The sequence below is a fragment of the Oenanthe melanoleuca genome, chromosome 13, assembly GCF_029582105.1.
Source record: "Oenanthe melanoleuca isolate GR-GAL-2019-014 chromosome 13, OMel1.0, whole genome shotgun sequence".
Taxonomy (NCBI): Eukaryota; Metazoa; Chordata; class Aves; order Passeriformes; family Muscicapidae; genus Oenanthe; species Oenanthe melanoleuca.
Genome location: NC_079347.1, coordinates 13894224 through 13914382, shown reverse-complemented (window position 1 = coordinate 13914382; position 20159 = coordinate 13894224). Strand labels below are relative to the sequence as shown.

Below are 20159 nucleotides of genomic sequence, written 5' to 3'. Positions count from 1 at the left end.
AGTACAGCACCTGGGGCTTTACGGGAAATACCAGATTATCACAGCTCTGGCAATAAAACCAGAACTGCTGGCAGTGCTTCAGATCACAACTGCTCCTTTCTTCCCTTCTAAGCCCCCAAAATGAACAAGACACCTACCTAACCCCACAAGAAAACCAGAGCTGTGACTCACAGAATCTCCCTCAAAACATTACCAACACAAAAATATTACAACACACAAAATGAGCAATGGCCCTGCCAACACAAGGCTGCTTCTTAAAATTGCATGGCCTGCCCACATTTTCTAAATATAGGATAGACAAGGAAACCTCTCCAGAAGTCCTAATAATCCAAAAAACCAACCAAATATATGCTACGTGGACAAGAGGGGGTTTTGAAAGCTTTTATCAACATATTTTCATTGCACTACAATTTCTGCCACTCCTGCTTTCTTTTCTGCCCAGCAGCTTCAGGTAGGATGGACAAATTGACCACCAAAAGGAATAATTGCCTGAATTGCAGCTTAGGAAAGTCCCAAGCAACAAGAACAGCATCACAACTGCTCGTCTGCAGATTCAGGAGGGCAGTCTGGGAGCGTGCCAGGAGAACTGCTAGAAGTATTCTTGAAAAGAATTAAAGCTTGGGAGGTGTGTGGAAACCAAGGTCACTTGGCATGGGCAGGGTCTGCAGCACCTACCATCACCAGCAGGGCAGCACCCTCCTCAGGAAATGAGTGAGAGAGGAGCCCTGAAGAGCCAGAAGGGCTCTGGGCTGTGCCTTTACTGCTGCTGTGCCAGTGCTGGTACCCAACCAAAACCCCTTCCTGTAGCACTGCCCCTTCCCTCATTCCCACAACACAGAGCCAGGATCCTCTGCCCACAGCATTTTTCACTTGACAGCTTTTCTTTGGCTACCAACAAACCTTTTCACCCTCGAGCCTGGAAGTGCAGAGCCATGAATGAGGAGAGCTGAGTCAGTGACTGGTGAGGATCTGGCTGCTGCAGCACTGCCTGAGTGTCACCACAGCATGGGGGGGTGGCACTGCCCTCCTCCCCCAGTTCCCACAGGAAATCCCACTGCTCATTTCACCATCATCTGCAACCGTTCCTACAGAATTTTAGCATTTTCTCCCCCAGCTGCTGCCATATTCGCCAAGATATTTGATAGGACAAGGGAAAATGGATTTAAGCTGAAAGAAAGTAGGTTTAGATTGGGTGTTAGGAAAGAAGAAAACCATCTCTGTGAGGGTGGGGAGGCCATGGCATAGGTTCCCCAGAGAAGCTGTGGCTGCTCCATCCCTGGAAGTGTCCAAGGCCAGGTTGGACAAGGCTTGGAGCAACCTGGGATAGTGGAAGGTGTCCCTGCTCATGGCAGGGGTGGAATGAGATGAGTTTTAATATCCCTTCCAACCCAAACACTTCCAACCCAAACCAGTCTGTGATTCTAAGATTCTGTGATTCAAGGTGACCCTCCTGAAATCCATCCATGTTTCTTCATGGATTTTAAACCTTGATAGCCAGGACTCTGCCTTGATCCACGTGTGTCTGCTTCTGACAGCAGAGAGGTTCCCTTATTCCTGCAGGGTCCCACTGGCCCTGCTGGACAGCATGGGGGGAGTCAGGACTCACCAGGGTGGGCACTGGGAAGGACACCCAGGAACAGGCAACTCGTGCTGCCTCCCATCTTCCTGAGATTATCTTTTTAGGATAAAAGGTTCAGGTTCTGGAGAAAGAGTATTCATATCTGGAAGAACTGGGGGAGTAACCCAGGGCTGAGTTGGAAATGTTGTTTCAAGCAGAGAAGCAGCAGGATCATTATCACACACACGCTGCTTTTGGTACCGAGTCATCATTCCATGAAAGATCCAGGGCAGTTTTAGGTTTGGGCTGACTCGTTTTTGCTTGGTCATATAACTGGCATCTCTGCAATGTCAGGATCTCTCCTGAGATGCAAGTTTTAGCTGTGTTTGTTACCCCACAGCTATCCAGAGAGTTTATTTTAGCATTCATTAAACGTGCCTCTCACGCAGCCTCTCAGCACAAATACAGAAACCTAATCTCATTTATTGACAAATGTGAAGCAAAATATACTTCCATGCCAAGAAGTTCATTGCATTCTTTGTCCTTGCCCTTCAGGCAAATGCCTGAATGAGCAGATGAAACACGAAAGATCTCTGCAAGGGAAATGAACTGTGCCTGGGGCAGTGGTCAGGGAGACTCCAGGCCTTTGAAAAACATTCTGCCCTGCTCCAGCACCTCCACCCCTGGATCCTGTGAGCAAGGGACCTGTGAGCAAGGCTCTGGACATGAACATTTTAACACTCAGCCCTTTTCAGGCATCACATTCATGGCACAAGACCTGCAGCTCGTTCTGCTGGTGGCAGCAGTGCAGGGACCTGCTGTGATGTGGAGCTGGTGCTGCTGTGCCCACCGTGATGGCATCACAGAGCAGGGCAGGCTGGGGGAGCCCTGCCTTGCCCTGCCAGCTGTTTACCCCAAATGGAGCAATGTGCCCCCAGCTGTGGGCATTGGGCTGCCCCCCAAGCCTTCCCCACCAGTATTCCTCTTGCCTCCAAGCTCTGCAGTGGAAATCAGGCAGGTGGGGATTTTGCTCTGCAAAAACTGCTGAGGTTTGTCTCCTGCAGAGAGCAGCAGGTTTGCAGGGTTACCCTGTGTGCACAAAGGCTGTGCTGGCAGCTGAAAGACCCTCCTTCCCTCCAGCCAGCCCAAACTCCACATTCCTCTCTGCCAGCCCTGCCCCACTCCCCTGAGCTGGGAACTGGGCACAGGAGACAGGCACCTGAGCAGCCATGGCCAGGTTCAGGGAGCACCTTTGCCTCAGTTCCTGGCCCATTGTCCCCCAGGAGCACCCACACCCAGCTCCTGCTGGCACTCAGTTCCTTGGCTGAGCTGCCTTCTCACACCAGGAATGGCCAACACCAGGTGCCCTCCACAAAAACCACATCTGCACTGCTGGAGTAAGACCAGCCTGCCCCCAGAACAAGGAGATTTCTCTCCAGGAGCCAAGAGGTGGGAAAGAGCTGGGACACAAGGAGATCTTTTGGTGTGCTTTGAACCAGAGATGGAGATGCTGAGCATGGGAGTTTTGTCAGTGGTTTGACTGAAGAAAGAGATATACAAGAGACACAGAAGGAGCATGAGGTCAGTACAGGCTCTGCCAGAGTAGTGTGCTAGCCAAAATTACATCTCCACACCCCCAGAGGGCTGGAGCACATCAGAAACCAGGGAATTCTTGCAAAGCCCTATGGACTTCAAAGTGGAAGAAAAAAACTCATGTGAGCACAAACATATGCACACACACAGAGAGTTTTGGAGGGGAATAAAGTGCCAGCCTTCAAATCAAAAACTGCTGAAAGCCAGAGGGTTGGATGTTCAGCTGCTACATATCACACATCCACCAACAAAGCCAGAGGAGACAGGTCAGAGAAACATCTGCTGAGAACCTGCTGGATGGATTTCAACCTGATTTTACCCTCAAATTAAGCAAATGTGCAAATCCTGACACCAAAAAGAGGTTTCTCTGAAGGGCTTCCAAACATTGGTCAATGATGTAGGAAATCTGGTTCAAATTTTGGAGGTGTCTATTTTTAAAAATAAACCAACTAAACACTAAAGCACCTGACTTTAGTGTAGTCTTAAGGTAAATTAAGGTTTCACTGCTTGCCTAAACAACACTTTTTCTGTCCATCTCACACGTTTGTAGCTGTCTTTCTTTTTCTGATCTGACAGCCACCAAATATCAGACTTGGAGAGTAAATATGGTTCCCTTCCCTTCCTCATCCTCACCATGGATGAAAATTCAGCAAGAAAAACTGGGCTCTGACTTCTATTTGTAGTCAAAAGTCTAAGGGGATAGTAGGGATGGAGCACATTGTGGAGGAGCTCCAGGACCACCAGCCTCCTCAGAAGTTTGATCACACCATGCTGCACCATTGTGTGGCTCATTGATCTCCTCTGCAAAGGAGGAGCTCTTGCCTTCCAGACATGCCTGAACTAAAATCCATTGTAAGAACTGATGACTGAGTCTGTCCAGCCTAATTACCAGAGTTATTAATTACCTAAAATGTTTAATTTTTACCATTATCTCTTGTATTTGTTGTTACAATTTGAAACATCTCAAAAATGTGACAAGGGAGAGCTGCCCTGGTTGGAGGGGAGACCATCCCAAGGTCACATTGGTTCAAACACCAATTTTTCTGGGCACAGCAGCAGGGCCAAGACTCAGCCTGGTCCCACAGGTCTCTCCCTGCCCTGGACACTGGGATGTGGAGGGAAGTGGCAGCTCTGCCCCAGTCAGTCCCCTGTGGGTGCAGTGAGAGCTTCCCCTTGGGCAGAGTGCCCTTCCCCAGCCATGTGATTGTGCTGTGCTGCCCCAGACAGGAGGTCAGCACAGCAGGTGATGCATGTCCGAGCTCCAGCCCTGCTGGAGAGCCCTTCGCCCTCCCAAAGTGCCCTCCCAAAGTGCCTCCCTGCCAGCAGGTCCCTGAGCAGCCCCAGCCCAGCACAGGCTGACAGGAGCCAGGGCGAGGACTCCACACAGCACCGAGGGAGTCTGTGAGCCTGGACTGCTGGAAGCTCCCAGCCAGCTTTCCACAGCCTCATCCTCAGTGCCACAGGAGCAGCTCTCCCAAAGGAAAGCTCCAGGTTATCTCACAGCCCCTGCTCTGAGCACTGCTGCTAGCACAGACATCCAGCCCTCGCTGGGATTTCAGAGCCTTGTGACTTCTGAACCAAAGGAAACAGGATTTAGGATCCTAGGCATGAGTTACATCTCTCAAGCTCCTCTTGAACTTGATTCCTTCAAGCTCTCTTCAAGAGATAACATGCTTTTTGTGGAGCTTTGCTGCCAGAAGGAAGCACGGGGACCCAAGCAGGAGGGGTGTTACCCAAAGCTCCACTCGTTGCATATTCCAAGAGCTGTCACAGAGTCAGGGTCATACAGCCCCGTGCTGAACATCCCCCCTCCTGCACCTGAATCACTCATTGGCATCTGAGGGGAAAGGAGAAGGGGTCAGAGGAACAGGAGGCTCCTCTCCCCTCATTTCACTGCCTCAGTTGTGCCACAGCACAACCTGCCATACCTCATCCCTTCCCCGAGCAGTTTTCAGCTGCAGCTCCATTAGAGCTCAGCACTGCGCTGAGCCTAGGGCTGAGGGCAGCACTCAGAGCAGGACTGTGGCAGCCCAGAGGCAGCAGGAAGGATGTCAGAGCCAGGCATGGCAGCACAGCTTTCCTCCAGCCAGGTTGCAGCTGGAGCCCATCACATTAATGAGGCAGGAGAATGAGCTGAGCACATGACCCCCAAGGTCGGCAGCCAGGCTGTGCTCAGCCCCTCTCCAGATGTTCCTCCTCTTTCCAGAGACTGCCTTTCCCAGGTTACTTACACCTCCAAAAAGGGATTGAAAATGGAATGCCCAGGGCTCTGACTCACCAGCCTTTGGATCCATAGTGGGATTACTTACTAATGTACTGTTCTGCTGCATCCTGCCCTTCTGCCAGGCACTCCTAGCCCTGTAGTGTGCCTGAGTGGAGAGATGGGAAATTCCTCAACCCTGCTGGATCCCTCTCCCCTAACTCCTGTTGGTATTAACACCTGAGATTATGAGCCATGGACAGTGAAGGAACAGAGCTGCATGCTGTGCTCAATCCCTCCTTCAGCAGAGCTCCAGGGAAGACCAGAAAGGAGCTGGGATTTACCTCTTCCTTTACCCCAGCATGAATCACTGGAGCTTGTGAGTCAGACCCCCTGCATTCCCAAAGCTGAGCAAGTCCCTGCATGTTCCCCAGTGCCTGGGAACTGTCCCCATGTGTGCTCAGAGCCACATGGAACACCAGCCATGGGTTGAGCCAGTGGAAACATGCATGTGGACAGATCCTGGAGCACACATCTGGCACCTTGTGTGCCTGAGTGTTTATAGGAAACAGAGCTGCTTCTGTAGGATATCTGCTGTGGGTTATTCCTCTTGTAAACAAACCTTTCTGGCTAATATTTCTACGGGCTCCTTAGAACTGGAGTCTTTCCTGAGAACAAATCAGGAGCATGTTCACCCTGCAGCGTGGACACAGCCCACACAGAGGTGCCTTGGCTGGCAGGGAAGGAGCTGCTGTGGTTGTGCTGCTCTGGCTGAGTATCTCTGAGGCCACGAGCTTCACCACACAGCCTGCACTCAGCAATGCAAGGGGCTTCCACATCCCTCCCCAAACTGTGGCAGCACCCTAAAGCAGCCACTCACAGACCTGGCAGTGTGCACCTGCTTCTGCTGCAGCCCCACTGCTGGCTCGTGCCCAGGGGCACCTTCCCCTGCAGCTGGGGGAGTTTCAATTGCAATACCCTTCTGCACAACCTTTCTACCAATTCCTGACTCATCTGGGAGCTGAGGTCAAGCCAGTTCCTACTGAAACATGAGATACTCTCTGCAGAGACTCTTCACCTGCTCTCTGAGTAGTTTTCCAGCATTAGCAATTGCCATGGGCAGATCAAGGGAAAGCACAGTGCCTGTGCTGCCAGCTTATTAGCACTGACAAACAACAAAAAGCTGAAGCACACGCAATGTTTTCCTCAACACCAAATAAAAATAAGAGAAAATGCCTGGAATTGCTGGAGAATTTAACCAACCAAATGCTTTACATTTCTCTGGTCTTTTCTCCCCAAGTGACCTCACGAAAGTACAGATGAAATGCAGACCCTTTTCAGCTTTCTCCTTGCCTATCCCTGGCAAGGCTTCCTCCAGCCCTTTTTTCTTCTCATCCCAATCCCCTGCCTCAGCTCTGGCTCTGCTCATCTCTGCTGTGAGCACTGGCATTGGTCTTGGTCCATTTATCCAACTTCACCCCAAAGTTTACCCCAAATCTTTCAGGATGTGCCAGGGCAGCTGCTTTTGCACTCACAGTCTTGTCTCAGTGTCATGCCTTTGATTGCCCCATGCCATGCACAGTACATGATAAAATGCATCTTCTCTTGCAGCATTCTTTGCTTGAGAGAGGAAGTTCTCTCCCAGACTGAAGTCTGTGGGAGCATTTCCCATTAATTTGTGGGTCTGTTCCTACACCCCACAGCTCACGTAGTCCCTGCAGGGTGTGCCTTCCACGTGTGCTGGGTGGGACTCAGCCTGTCTATTTTTCAATGCCTGTCACAAACGTCTAAAAGAGGGATGGTTTGTTTTCATAGGTGGACACCATCTCCCTCTGGAGGCCTTCACAGGCTCTTCCACTGGCTAAAGCTGTAGCCAAGGCACTCACTTTAGGACAGCTGCATCTCTAGAGGCATGGAAATGTGAGTTTAGGTTAAAGACAGTCCTTGTCCTCAGAACAAAGATAGCACTTCACATGAGATCAGCAATCCTCTTTTACACATTCACAGAAGCTAAAACAATTGTGTTAAAAGTCACAGGGGAAGACAAATCCTCTCCTCCCCTGAGTTTTAGAGACCTCAGGGGAAATCTAGCACACCCCGTGGCACATGGATGCTCTTTCCTGAAACTACTGTTTCAGCCCTCTCCTCTTTCCAGAGGTGATGCTGCTGCTCTGGTTCAGTGGCAGAATTACCTGGGCCAATTCCCCCAGAGCAGCTGGCAGGGCTGGGACATCACCTCTGGCAGTCCAGGAGAGTCTTGGCCGTGCCAGAGCTGTCCTGGGGCTCTACAGGACCCCCAAGGGGTGTCTGAGGGGCATCTTCCATGCAGACACCGAGGAGCACAGGGTGGATAAAGGCTGTCAGAATGTCCTGGGGATCTGGCCCTCAGCAGAGGCTGCTCAGGGATGCAGTGTCAAGTTTGAAGGCTTTGCACACTGCCATTGCTCCCTGCACAGACAATCAAAGGAGTCCTCCTGTCCTGATACCTGTAGAGACTGCATGAGGTTTTTGTAGATTCCTCTTCTGCCTCCTAATTTCAGGGGGATCAGCATCCCATTTGCAGGGAAATTCTACAGGCTGGAAAAACAGAGCATACAAATCCCCCTGACAGTGCCCAGCCAGTGGTCAGGGCTGGTTTTCTATGTCTGCCTGGGCATGCTGGAGAGCAGTCTGAGGTCTAGCCCTCAAGCTGATAAAATGGTCCACAGGATGATCAGCTGCCCAGAGTGAGGGTCTGTGTGCCTGGACTGGGGCATCCACTCAGAAGTGGCTGGAGGAGGAACTCCTCACCTCTAAAGGCTCTTTTGGGGAACCATTGCTATGGTGTCCCTTAGACCACACAGCAAAGGTGACCCATGATGTGAAAAAGTGTTCTCAGGTTCCACTGGACCCAACCAGCCCAACCCAACATGGGGCTTGATTCAGGGACATCACAGACAACCAAGTGTCTTCTAAAGGACCCACAGAGCAAAGAGAGGGCAACCTCTGTAGCAATGCAGGGCAAATAAGTGACCAGGATCTGAACAATCCAGGTAACATGGAATGCAAAGAAAAGGATGCTGTGCAAGCCAAATACAGAACCTTTCAGTTCTCTGAGGTACAGACAGGGTGACAGAATCATAGACTCATACAATCATTTAGGTTGGAAAAGACCTCTATGATCAACAAGTCCCACCTTTGACCAATCACCACCTTTTCAACCAGACCAGAGCACTGAGTGCCACATCCAGTAATTTCTTGAATACCTCCAGGGACGGTGACTCCACCACCTGATCAATGCAATCATCCCCAATTCTACTCTGGATCCATTAGGAGGAAGAAAGGGGGTTTGCACTCCAGCCAAGGTGCCAGTTGAGAGATTTAGATGAGATAAAACAGCCTGACAATGCATCTCAGCAGAAGATTTGGTTGTTTGGTATAGACAGGTAGAGGGTCTTTCATTTTTCTCTCCAGGGCAGTGAACTACTGCAGGGCTTTGATGTGGCACTACAGAACTGAGCCTCAGCTCACACCTGGCCCTTCTCCAAGCAGGTTGCTGCTCCCTGGGCAGTCCCAGTGTGCCTCATGTCCCCTGTGTGCCTGAGCCAGTTCCTCCAAGTGCACCAGCCCCTCCTGCTGCAGCAAAGCAGATGCCCACGATGCAGGCACTGCCCTGTGCCCTCTGCACATTTTGGAGCCAGGGGCAGGGTGATGCTGGTGGTGACTCAGACAGCCCCCAACCCCTGCACCTTCCTGAGCCCCCAGGGCAAAGCCTGTCATCTTCAAGCAGCTGCTGCTTCTGCCTGATGATTCCAAGCTCTCTGTCTTGAAGCTTTCCCAAAAGCCTCCTCCCAGATCCCACAGCAGCATCAGCTCTGTTCTGATGTCACCAGCCTGCCACAGCATCAGCACCCACTGCCACCCCAGCAGCTCGGGGCACAGCAGGGTCTCCACGCTCAGGAGAAAGAGATGGAAAAGGGAAGGGGCAAATCCTGCCACCAGTGATGCCAGTGAGAAGCCAGAACAAACCTGCTCAGGTCAAGAGTGGTCACTCGTGTCCCTGAGCAGGACCAGGAGCAGAACTGCAGCCAGGAGAGCGCGGAGCTGAACTGACGGGCTCAGGACAGGAGCCGGTCCGGCTTGTAGCCTCCCTTAACACTTATAAAACACAAAGCCTGACACAGTTCCTGCTCTCTCCAAATGCATTGCCAGATAAACCACAGATAAGGAAGAGCCCAGAATAATCCCTCCCTGATACCATGAGAGAGAAAGGAATTACACTGGGCTGCATTACCACCAGATCTCCTGTATCTTTCCAAGACAGTTCTTGCACTACCCATGTACTCAGGAATTGAACTGTATCCCTTAAAATGTTTAATCCTGGCAATATCATAAATATTGCCTTACTCAGTCAGCCAGGAGCAGTCAGATTCTGAAGAACAGCCTGATTTCAGGAATATCAGCAAATCAGCAAAGAGCCCACGTGTCTTTCACTACAGGTCATTGCAGTTACCTCCAAAACGGAGGCTATAACTAAAATCTGATCTCTGAGAGTTGGTCTGTCTCAAGGAGCAGTACCTGTGATCCTCCAAAATTATGGCTTTTGATATTTAGCTCAGGAAGAAGCAATAAAACAACCAACTAAACAGCAAATCACCACACAGCAGAGCCCCCAGAGAATCAGCACAAACCCCCTCAATTCCCCTATCACCATGACAGGAGCTGAGTACTGCTGTTCATGAAAGAGCATATCGCCCTGAAGTCTTGGGGCTTTAGGTATTTAACAAGAAAAAAAAAAAAAAAAAAAAAGGAAAGAGAAAAAGAGAGAAGATGAAGAAGAAAGCATACCTGTAACAAAAGCAGACCTATAACAGCATGAAATATGAATGAGGTGCAGAGATTTGCACACTCGCCTGGCAAACAGTCCCTGGCATTTGCACCCTCATTGCACCCTCATGCAACCCACAAGTACTTTCCTGCTGGCTTGTCTCTTCTTCCTTTAAGTAAAATTTGTTAAAAATGGGAAGTACCTTTTCCTGGGTCAGGTTCTCTTTCCCCTTTTTTCCCTTCTTTGTTCTTTTTGCTCTTTCCTTTCCCTTTTTTCTTGCTCTCGGACATTCTGCACAAGTGTTTACAGTCTCAGGAAAAGACAGTCCACACCAGATCTATATGCCCCACGACTGCTACTCCAAATGTTACTTGCCAGCTGCAACTTCCGACTGTTCTTATATTGTTTCTGACACAGACAACACCCACCACTGGGTGGAGAAGCAAAACTTTAACCGTTTGCTCACTGCTCCCAGTTGGCTGAAGAGATGCCCTGGGTTGCAGTGGGAGGGTGAGGGAAGCAGGGCTACAGGACAGGAGAAGCTCACCCAGGAGTGTCTTGGACACAGGAAGTCCACAGGTGGTTTTCCACTTGCTGATTCTGTCTCTGACTGAAACTAAGTTCTGAGCAGCTTCTGGAGCATCACAGAAATGAGTGTTTTAGGGTATGCTGAGGTTCAGACAGCGATATGAGAGAGGCAGTGGAGACTAAAGAGAAGGGCAGAGGTTTGCCAACCAATGTAATTTTGCTTTGATCCTGCAGAGGGGTTAAGCTGGCCTTTCTCTTCCTATTGTTGTTCCTACCATAAATCAGAGTGACTTCACCTGCTTTTCCACCCAGCTCTTTGCTGTCCCAGGAAGTCTTTCCAAAAGTTAGGAATAGCTGGAGAGCCCTTACCTGCACTTCTTGTCTCAGTCCTCCATCTCTGGGAGCTCTAGGTGGCTGGTTAAGCCCACATCTCACCTGCTTGGGGGTTAATCAAGCCCTTTCCACAATCCAACATGTGATGAGTGACTCAGCCCGCTCCCCTTCTGCAGGGCTGCCCATGCTGACATCGCCTCAAAAATCCATCAGGATCCCCGCTGGAAAGCCCCAGAGAACTGCCAAACCACTCAAGAAGCAGCTAAGGGCTTCCAAGGCCCAGAGGGGGCAGGAGTTGTAGGGCACTGGGTAGCACATTTGATCCAGTTATCCACGGATCAGATGCAGCTCCGCACTGGTGAGCAAAGCGTGTCCTCCAGAGACGCGCTCCCGCCTGGGGTGTGGGCATCAAGAACTGAACCAGCTATCAGCCCCCTTGGGATCCTCTCCCAGTGGTTAATCACCCTCATTGTTAGCAATGTCTGCCTGCTCTGAAGTGAAGTATCTGGCTTCACTGTCCAGCCATTGTTTCTTACTCTTGTTTTCTCCCCTAGATTAAAAAGCCCTTCAGCAACTGGTATTTTCTCCCATGGAAGTACTTACACTCTGTAATCAAGTTATCCCTCAATTTTCTTTTTTGATAAGCTAAACAGATTGAGTTTTTGTTGTTGTTTCTTTTTTTCCTCCATTTCTTGCTGTATGGCATTTTCTCCAGCTCAGGATCATATCTGTGGCTATCCCATTTTGCAATATCCTACTTAAACTACGAACACAAAAACCAGGCACTATTCCATTGTCTCTTGTGGACAGAGGAAAATACAGAGGCAAAATCCCTACTGCCACCCATTCCCAGCCTTTTAACTCCCAAGTGCTCTCTCAGGCACTGGGCTTCACATGAAAAATCTGTCCCTCTGTTTCTACTGCAGATCCTATCAAGTCCCTGCTCTGCCAGACAGAGTCACCAAGAGGAATTATTTTGCTTTTTCACAGCCTCAGTCTCTGTGGTGAAGCTTCATTTTGTTTCCAAGGGGCCAGTGTGCCAAGCCACGCCGAGTACCCTCTCTAGCATCTTCCCAGTGACCCTTGAAACCTCCCCAGTCTCTGTCTCTCTTGCTGATTTTATGAGCATTTTCACCTCCAGGTTGCTGGTGATGATGATCTCACAGAAACACTTCATGGAGCAGTGACCTCCTGCCAGCACTGTTTTTCTGGTGTGTGTTATTCAAGCACTCCTTCACCTGTATGTGAGGGGCAAAGGAGACCTTCCAACACTCCCCTTGCACTTAGAGCACAGGACATCATCACACTGGGCATTGGGGCACAGCCTAATGAGAAGCTGAGATGGGAACACCAGGCAGCACCTGAGCAAACCTGCTCTGAGCTATGACATAAAAGCTCCCTGCCTGGCTGATTTGGAGCTGGAGCCTGATATACATTGTTTTTGCCATAGAATGGTTGTGGGTGGAAAGGACCTTGAAGGTCTTGTCATTCCACCCCTGCCATGGGCAGGGACCTTCCACTATCCCAGGTTGCTCCAAGCCCTGTCCAGCCTGGCCTTGGGACACTTCCAGAGATGGAGCAGTCACAGCTTCTCTGGGCATCCTGTGCCTGGGCCTGACCACCCTCCCAGGGAAGAATTCCTTCCTAATCTCTAATCTAAACCTACCCTGTTCCAGCTTATGGCCATTCCCCTTATCCTCTCACTCTGTGCCCTTGTGGAAAGTCCCTCTCCAGCTCTCCTGTAAGCACCTTTAGGTACCTCAAGGCTGCCATAAGGTCTCCCTGAAGCCTCCTCCAGATCCCCATGTTTCCTTGTCACAGGACAGCAGTAGTCCATTATACTCTTTCTTTTCCAAAAGCAAGGTAATAGGGGTTACTGGCCATTTAGTGTCTTCTAGGTCATTATGAATGATGATTCCCACAGGATTACTCCACTTTTTGGCTCATTACCAAATTTATATTTATTTTTATATTTATACCATATTTCTCTTAGCTAATATGTTTGTAAAGTCCTGTAATTCTGAACTCGAGCTCTACTTGATAGGTGATTTCCCTCCAGATGTCTTTAAGCTTGTTGTCTACACAAAATAATTCCAGCTGTACATGGATTGCTACCTATTTTCCTCTTCACTAAATTTGTTTATCTTCCTATTGCTTCCAGTTTTGGCTTTCAGTTCTACCAAGATAGGACATCTGTGGGCTAAACCTTGTCCATATTTGTGACTCTGAAATCTCAGCTTTCTTGGCCTCTGCTCAAAGAGCTCCCAGTTCTACTCATTTTGTTGAGAATGTTTTAACACCCAACCCAGTTTTCCTCAGCCTTGGGAAAACAGTACCTTGGGATCCTGAGGAGTGTTTTATACCTGTATGATTAGAGCTCCCATCTTTTATCTTGTGTGAATGGAAACCCACCATGGGCACTGTCCCCAGGCCAACCACGAGGGATTAACAGAGCCACCCAAATCCATAAACACAGCATTTACCAGACATAATGAGGCCCAAACCCAGTTATCTTGGTTTTGGTGTTAAATCTGTCAGATTTTGAGGCACTTGGATGTTTTGCTCCTAGGGATAACTGCCTTGCCGTCACATGCATTCTGGATGGATATGTGTCATAAAAAACACATTTTCCTGCCCCCTTTCTTTTCTTTTGCAATTATATTTTCATCCTGAAATAGCTTTTCCCAAAAATTTCTTCACATGAGGACCTTATTTTTAAGGTCCCCACCATTTCTGAAGATAAACTATAGCTCTTCCTCCACTCCAGCAAATTTGCCCCATTCCTGTTAAAGACACAAAATCTGTGTGTTCTTGGAATCATCTTTCCAAAGTCCTTGTGTTTAATAGAGGTAATAAGTGCAGCTAAGATGATGCCCTACCTTTTCTTCCCCCTCTTTTTCCAAATGTATGAATAATCAAAGATTCCCTACTGCTGAAGAGTGCTCAGAGGGTGAAGCTGTGCACAGCTCAGCTTCAGCATCAGAAAATGAAAATCTAAGTCTAAGAAGAAGTGGCAGCGCTTGGCTTGGCCCCACCATCCCAAGCAGCTTGGGATTTGTGATGGGAAGAAACAGCACCAGCAACACCCAGTGTGGCTATTTTTGTACCTTGGCTCAGTCCCAGTCTCACCTGTGACAGGTGAGGAATATTACATGCAGATTAAATGCTACCTTGGCAGGTGAACATCTTGTACATCTTGATACCTTATCCAGAGGGCTGGCCCCTGTCCCAGGGTAGGGACCTGCCCCTCCAGATCCAGATTTATCATGGATTGTGTGGAATAGGCTCTCTCCCAACAATCCCAACACCCCCTCACTCACAGGAGCCACATTCAGCTTACTACTTCAGTCCTCCTGTGGCTGCACTGACACAATTAAACCTTCCAATGGCAAGTGGATTCCAGCTTGGTGTCCCAGGTGCCTCATCTGGTGGTCAGAGCATATTTTAACGACTGTGCTCTCACAAGTCACTTAATATTTCATTCTAAAACAGCTTTTAATGTTTATGGCTTTAAACAGCCTCATGGAGAGTTATAACCTAAACCACCATCAACACATGGGTTTTTCAGACTTTACAATTCCTGTACAGCTTTAGGCTTGAAGGAGAGGAAGGAGGGATGTAATTATGTAAGAGGCTGAGCCATACCTTAAGTACAGATAATTCTTGCACGAAATCCAGCATTGTGAGCAGCAGGGTGAGTTTGCCAGGCAGAGAATCCTTACCCTTGCCTATATGCAAACCCAACAAGTTGGGACCTTTTATAATCCCCTGGAAATCAGAACAGAGATCAGGCAAAAGAGAACCTCCCTACCTCATCCCCTACATAGTATCCATCAGCTGGTGTGGAATTGCTTCTTCAAGTGAAGATGCCAGATGAGCTGGGTGGAGAATGGGGTCGGTGGAGAAGAGCGAGGCTCTGCTCCGCGCTCTGGTTTCTGCTCCGGGAGGACGGGAGGCGCCGCTCCCGGGCTCTCCAGGGAAAACAGCCAGCTTTGCATCTGGAAAGAAATTAATGCAACACCTCCCGGCCTGGTGGGGATCAATAAAGGACTCTGAGCCATCTCTGCTCCTTGATTTAGCTGAAAGGCAGACAGCAAGCCCTGCAGCTCCTGCAGATCCCAGTTTCAGGAGCGGAGTCAGGCGCGCACGCTCCACACACGTCTGAGGCTGCACTACAGCAGCAATCCTTGGAGCACAATGACCCATTTCAAACCGTGGCATTCTCACAGCCTTCCACTGTTGGCTTAACTCTGCCTTCACTGGCATCACCAGGAGGTGGCCACCAGCTTCTGGGGAACCTCTGTGTCACATTCCATGGATTCTCCTGGAGCTGCCAGCTCCTACTGAAAGGTGGAGTCAACCCGAAATTGGAGGTAGCCAGAAATACTTGCACATTATTTCTGGAGATGTGGAATAAAGGAAGGCCCAATAGGACTGTACCTGTCAGCATCCCTTTGGCTTATCAGTGCATTCTGCTGGACACCATTTCTCTAGGACCCTGTTCCTACAAGGCACAGCAGACTTGGCAAAAAGACATCGTGAAAGCAGCAAAGCTGAGGCTCCTGACAAGCAGAGTCCGACCTGCAGTTTTCTGAAGCAAACCCACAGCAAAGCCCTCGTGCCACTGCTTGAGACCCTGGGGGTTATCCCTTCACAAGTATCTCCTGCCAGAAGACAAGGTACTGGCACTTGCTGGACCACCAGCCCAACACAAGCTGTGCAGTAGCTTTGTCTGCTGGCTCTGACAAGCTGAGAAAGGTACTTTTAAGCTAAAAATACCATTCTTCTCTTTGCAGCTCTTGCTGCCACATCCCTTTTGTTACCATGAAGGAAAAGAGAAAGACCACTCAGCAAGTACAGCTATTTATCTGTCCAAGAAGGACAATTAAGTTCCACTTGAGCATTGCCTGATATCCCTGAATTGCACAAATGGTGTTTTTGCCATTCTGTTTCCCATCTGCATTTTCCCAAATCCAGCCTCACACCCACTGCACGTGCACACACAGCTCTGAAAGGGGACAAGTCTTGTGGATGCTTGATAGAGACCTGACACAGCTAGCCCAAGTAGGATAGTTCACATAGCATCTCCCTTTCCTTTTCATCCTTAAGGAATCAAATCCTCATCCTGACAAGATTTATCACAGAGCAGTTATGTCTTGCAACCATACATGGTTTAGCTCACAAAAGTAAACACCTTTTACCAAATCTTACTGAAGTCCAGCTGAATTTAATTCTGAAAGCAGGCAGAAAGACAGGGAAGCATCTCCTGAAGGTGTCTCAACCCACTGCTGACACATTCAGCAAGCCCATCTCTTGGACTGTGATGTCAGCAGAGCCAGCCAGCTTAGAGAAATCCCAGCCCCTCTTTGCAGCTGTTCCATGGGGGTGAGGAGTGGGCTACACCACTGCTGGAGAAGATGGGCACTGTGGGATGCCCTTTTGTCACACAGGTGCCCTTTGATGCCTGGGTGCCTCCCACAGCTGCCAGGCCAGTCACTCCTCGTGGCTGTGGGGACTCCTGGCCAGTCACTGTGACACACAGTCCATGCTGAGCTCCATCCTTGCTTTGGAAGGGCAGCACCCAGGGCTTGTGTGTGAGCAGGCTCAGCTGATGGGTTTCAGTGATGGGCTTTAAATTACAGATCTGCCCTTTCCATCTCACAAACTGAGCTTCTGAGGCTGCTCAGAAGGGCCCTGATGTGAAGTGGCACAAACTCACTCATCACTCTGTGACAGCTCCAGTTAAGTTACTGTGTCTGTGCCATGAGCCAGCCCAGACACCTTAGAAGCAGAATTCAGCTCCTTGCTGACCCCTCCACTGCAGCCCTCAGCACCTCTGAAATCCTCGTGGATGTTTAACATCCTAGCAAGAGACATCTGCCATTTCCTCTAACAATTCCTCTTTATTTCCTCCTCTTGCCCCTGCAAACAACAGCAATTTCCACATGAAATCAATGAACAGGGCATCCTCCATTCACACCTCCATCCTAAGCCTCTCAACTAGGTCGGGCCAGAAAAGGCTACGAAGTTTTGTGGGAAATTCCATGAATTCTTATGATCTCTTTTTCTTTAGAGGCAACTCTGCTAAAGTGCTGAAGGCCCCAGCAGGTTATAGCCTCCCACAAAGAAATGGGAAAGTTGCTTTTAGGAATGTTTATATTTAAAGGATAGCATGAAGCCTCTCCAGCTCAGCCCTTTGCCTGCTGGCAGGGTCAGTCTGGAGCTGGAGGAGTGGGAGTGGAGGCTGAGCCCGTGTGAGGGGCACTGTGACACCTCAGCTGCTTATCTGAGTGGGTCAAAGAGAGATCCCTGGCTGAGCACTGTGCCAGACCCGTGCATAGCCTGGAGAGCTCCGGAGGAGGTTCTGCTTCCCTGCAACCACTCTGAGCCAGCACCACCCTCCCTGCCCCACTCATCCATCAGTTCCTCACACCCACACACAGGGGCTGCTGCCCAGCCCCACGGGATGTCTGCAAGACCAAATGCATCCAAAACCACAGCCACACAGCCAAGGACAGAAAAGACACATCTTTTGTGTTAGTTTCCCCGTTCAGAAAATAATTTGGACAGGAAAAAGGTTGGACAGGAGGAACTGAGACCACACAGAGCAAAAATGGTCAGAAGCTGCTCTTGGGGTTTCCAGAGATCTGAACTTGGGCAAAAGGCTGCATGTAAGAGATCCCAGATGTGTAAGATCTGTGAAGGTCCATAAAGGAAGGGCTCACCTCACCGTGGGTCCAGCTTGCTCCTGGTTCTGTGCAAGCCTCAGAGAGTGCAGCTGCAAGGTCCTACCAGTGACACACCAGCATCGTGGAAACCCTCTGCAGAACACCTGAGCTCTGCCTTAGAGAAATGCTTAAAAAAACAATTAGAGATTTTATCTCTACACAAATGAAGGTTCTTTCCCAGAAACCTCTTCCAGGACCATAAAAGACCAAGAAAAGCAGATACAGCATCACTCACTGCAATGCCGTGGGTGGAGAGCACGATCAGATGGACAAGTACATTATGCAGGGCACGTGTTGTTCTGTGTTGTGTTTGCCTGGTGAAAATGTGCCTGAAGCAGCAGAGTAATTGGATGTGCTGCATTTGAATCCATGGAGGAGATGCTGTGGGTTAACCCCAGTGGGCAGCTAAGCATCACAGAGATGCTGGCTCACTCCTTTCCACCGCCAGTGGGATGAACTAAGAGAAAAGGAAGAATAAAAGCAAGAAAATTGGGGGTCAGGATAAAAATAACAACAATAACAACAGTTTTATAAGTGAAGGATGAGTAGAAGAGAAGAAAACAAAACAAAACAAAAAAAGTGATGCAAAGGCAATCACTTATCCCCTTCCATGAGCACAGGATGCCCAGCCAGCTCCCAAGCAGATGGTTAACCCATTTACTGCCAAGCAGGATGTTGCATGGTGTGGAATATCTCTGTTGTCAGGTCATCTGCATGGCCCCAAATCTACTCTAACAAAAATTAGAATCTCAGTGTGTCATTGGTGTTGTTTTGATCAAAAAGCTGAAACATGGCAACTGTGAGCCACTGAGAAGAAAATTAACTTTATCCTTTCCAGGTACAGAGCATGAGACATCCAAGGCCCTGTTCAGGGAAGGTGTTCTCATCACCTCCCCATCAGCACTGGGGACTGTGCTCCCCCCAGACAGGTTCTGCTGGCACTGACACCCCGGTTGTCTGTGACACTCCTTGCTTTGGGCGGCCAGGGGACAGCAGCAGAGCAGGACCACAGCTTCCAGCCCTGCTCCTCATGCTCCAGGGAGAGCCATGGGCAGGGAAAAGCATCTGCTGCTGTCTCTGCCCATGGGAGAAGGGAAAGGGGGAGCTCAGGCAGCCGTGGGAACAGACACATTCTCTCCCTGGGTAGGAACTGGGGAAGCCAGGTGATGTCAGCACAGAAAACAAACTGCACAGGGAATTCCTCCAGCATGTGTGGGGAAGGAGGTGGAGAGGGGAGTCCCTGGTGATTCCCAGAAATAATTCAGTAAGGAAAAGCCTGAATTGACAGCACCAGCTACTCAGGCAGGCAAGATCAGCCTGCATGGATCCCAGGCAGCCTCTGTCCCACCAGGAGTGGGGGGGCCAAACCTGTGCCTTGCTCCAGGCTGCCTTAGGATCAGGGCAGTGCAGAAAGCACTTTCTTTGCATAACTCCTCTAATCCAGAGATAGAACAGCCCGGGGGAACAATTCTGACTTTGCAGTAGGGAAGAAGCAGCAGCAAATCCACCTTGTTGTTATTTTTGTCCTCCCCAACATGCTGCCTCTTGTGCAGGTGTGAGGAGCACAAGAGGAGCCGTCTCCAGGCTTTGATTCCCTCCCTCTCCTCACAGCCACCCCATGTACTTGGCTCCTCCAGGATGAAGGAAGGCCTCCCACCCTTCACCATTGTCTTTTTGGGTCACTGCCAATTTACCTCTGCCTTGTTCACTGTGGCACAGCTGAGGCCACAGCTGGCCCAGGGAGATGCCACCAAGTGTCACCTCTGCCCAGGGGTGCCTGGAGTGCAGAGCTCAGCACCACTGAGCTCTTGTGATCTGCTCACACAGCCAGGGCTCTCCCCAAATTACTGCTTCCCAAACAGCTCCTTCTCATTACATAATTCTGCCTATAATTGCTGTTGCCCAAAGGTATGAGCTGTGTTCTTGTGGACTATTACCAAAATCATCCTTTCCTGCTCGCTGTCAAGACCCTCCCTGCTGACATTTATTCCTTCTCTCTCCCCACACTTGCACTGCACCTTTTGAGAGCCCAGCGCGGGGGCTTCCCACACCTGTCCCTGTTACCCCTACCCTGCTCCACAGCAGGGGCAGTGCCCATTCTGCCCGGGCAGCTCTCCCCTCTCTCTGAGCGCTCTCAGGCTGCTCCTCCCTCCATCCAGCCTTCCCACATTTTGTGAGCTGCTCCAGCTAATTGGTGCTCCAGTCTCCAGCACGGTCTGCGCCGCACCACAGCACACTGCGAAGGGTTATCCGCTGTCTTCCCCAGTCCACTAATTGTGTAATTATGCAGAAATGGCCTGTCTGGTACAATCTATTTCTCATAGTCCCCTGTGGTGCTTGTTGCTTACAATGCTCATTATTCCTCTAAGTATTTGCAGACCTTCACCCTCCATCATATTTCCACAAATTGCA

The 20159-nt window shown here is 49.8% G+C and overlaps 1 protein-coding gene across 2 annotated transcripts in view; it reads right to left on the bottom strand.

Annotated features, from left to right (window-relative positions):
* Positions 1-10512, bottom strand: part of NRG2 (neuregulin 2) — an 81107-nt gene extending 70595 nt beyond the window's left edge. Inside the window, exon 1 of one of the 2 annotated variants that reach the window (XM_056502499.1) lies at positions 10361-10512. In XM_056502499.1, the coding sequence (XP_056358474.1) occupies positions 10361-10448 (88 nt within the window). In that variant the 5' untranslated portion in view covers positions 10449-10512. The remainder of the gene's footprint in view (positions 1-10360) is intronic. The other variant, XM_056502500.1, reaches the window with a different exon arrangement.
* Between the last annotated feature and the right edge of the window lie 9647 nt (positions 10513-20159).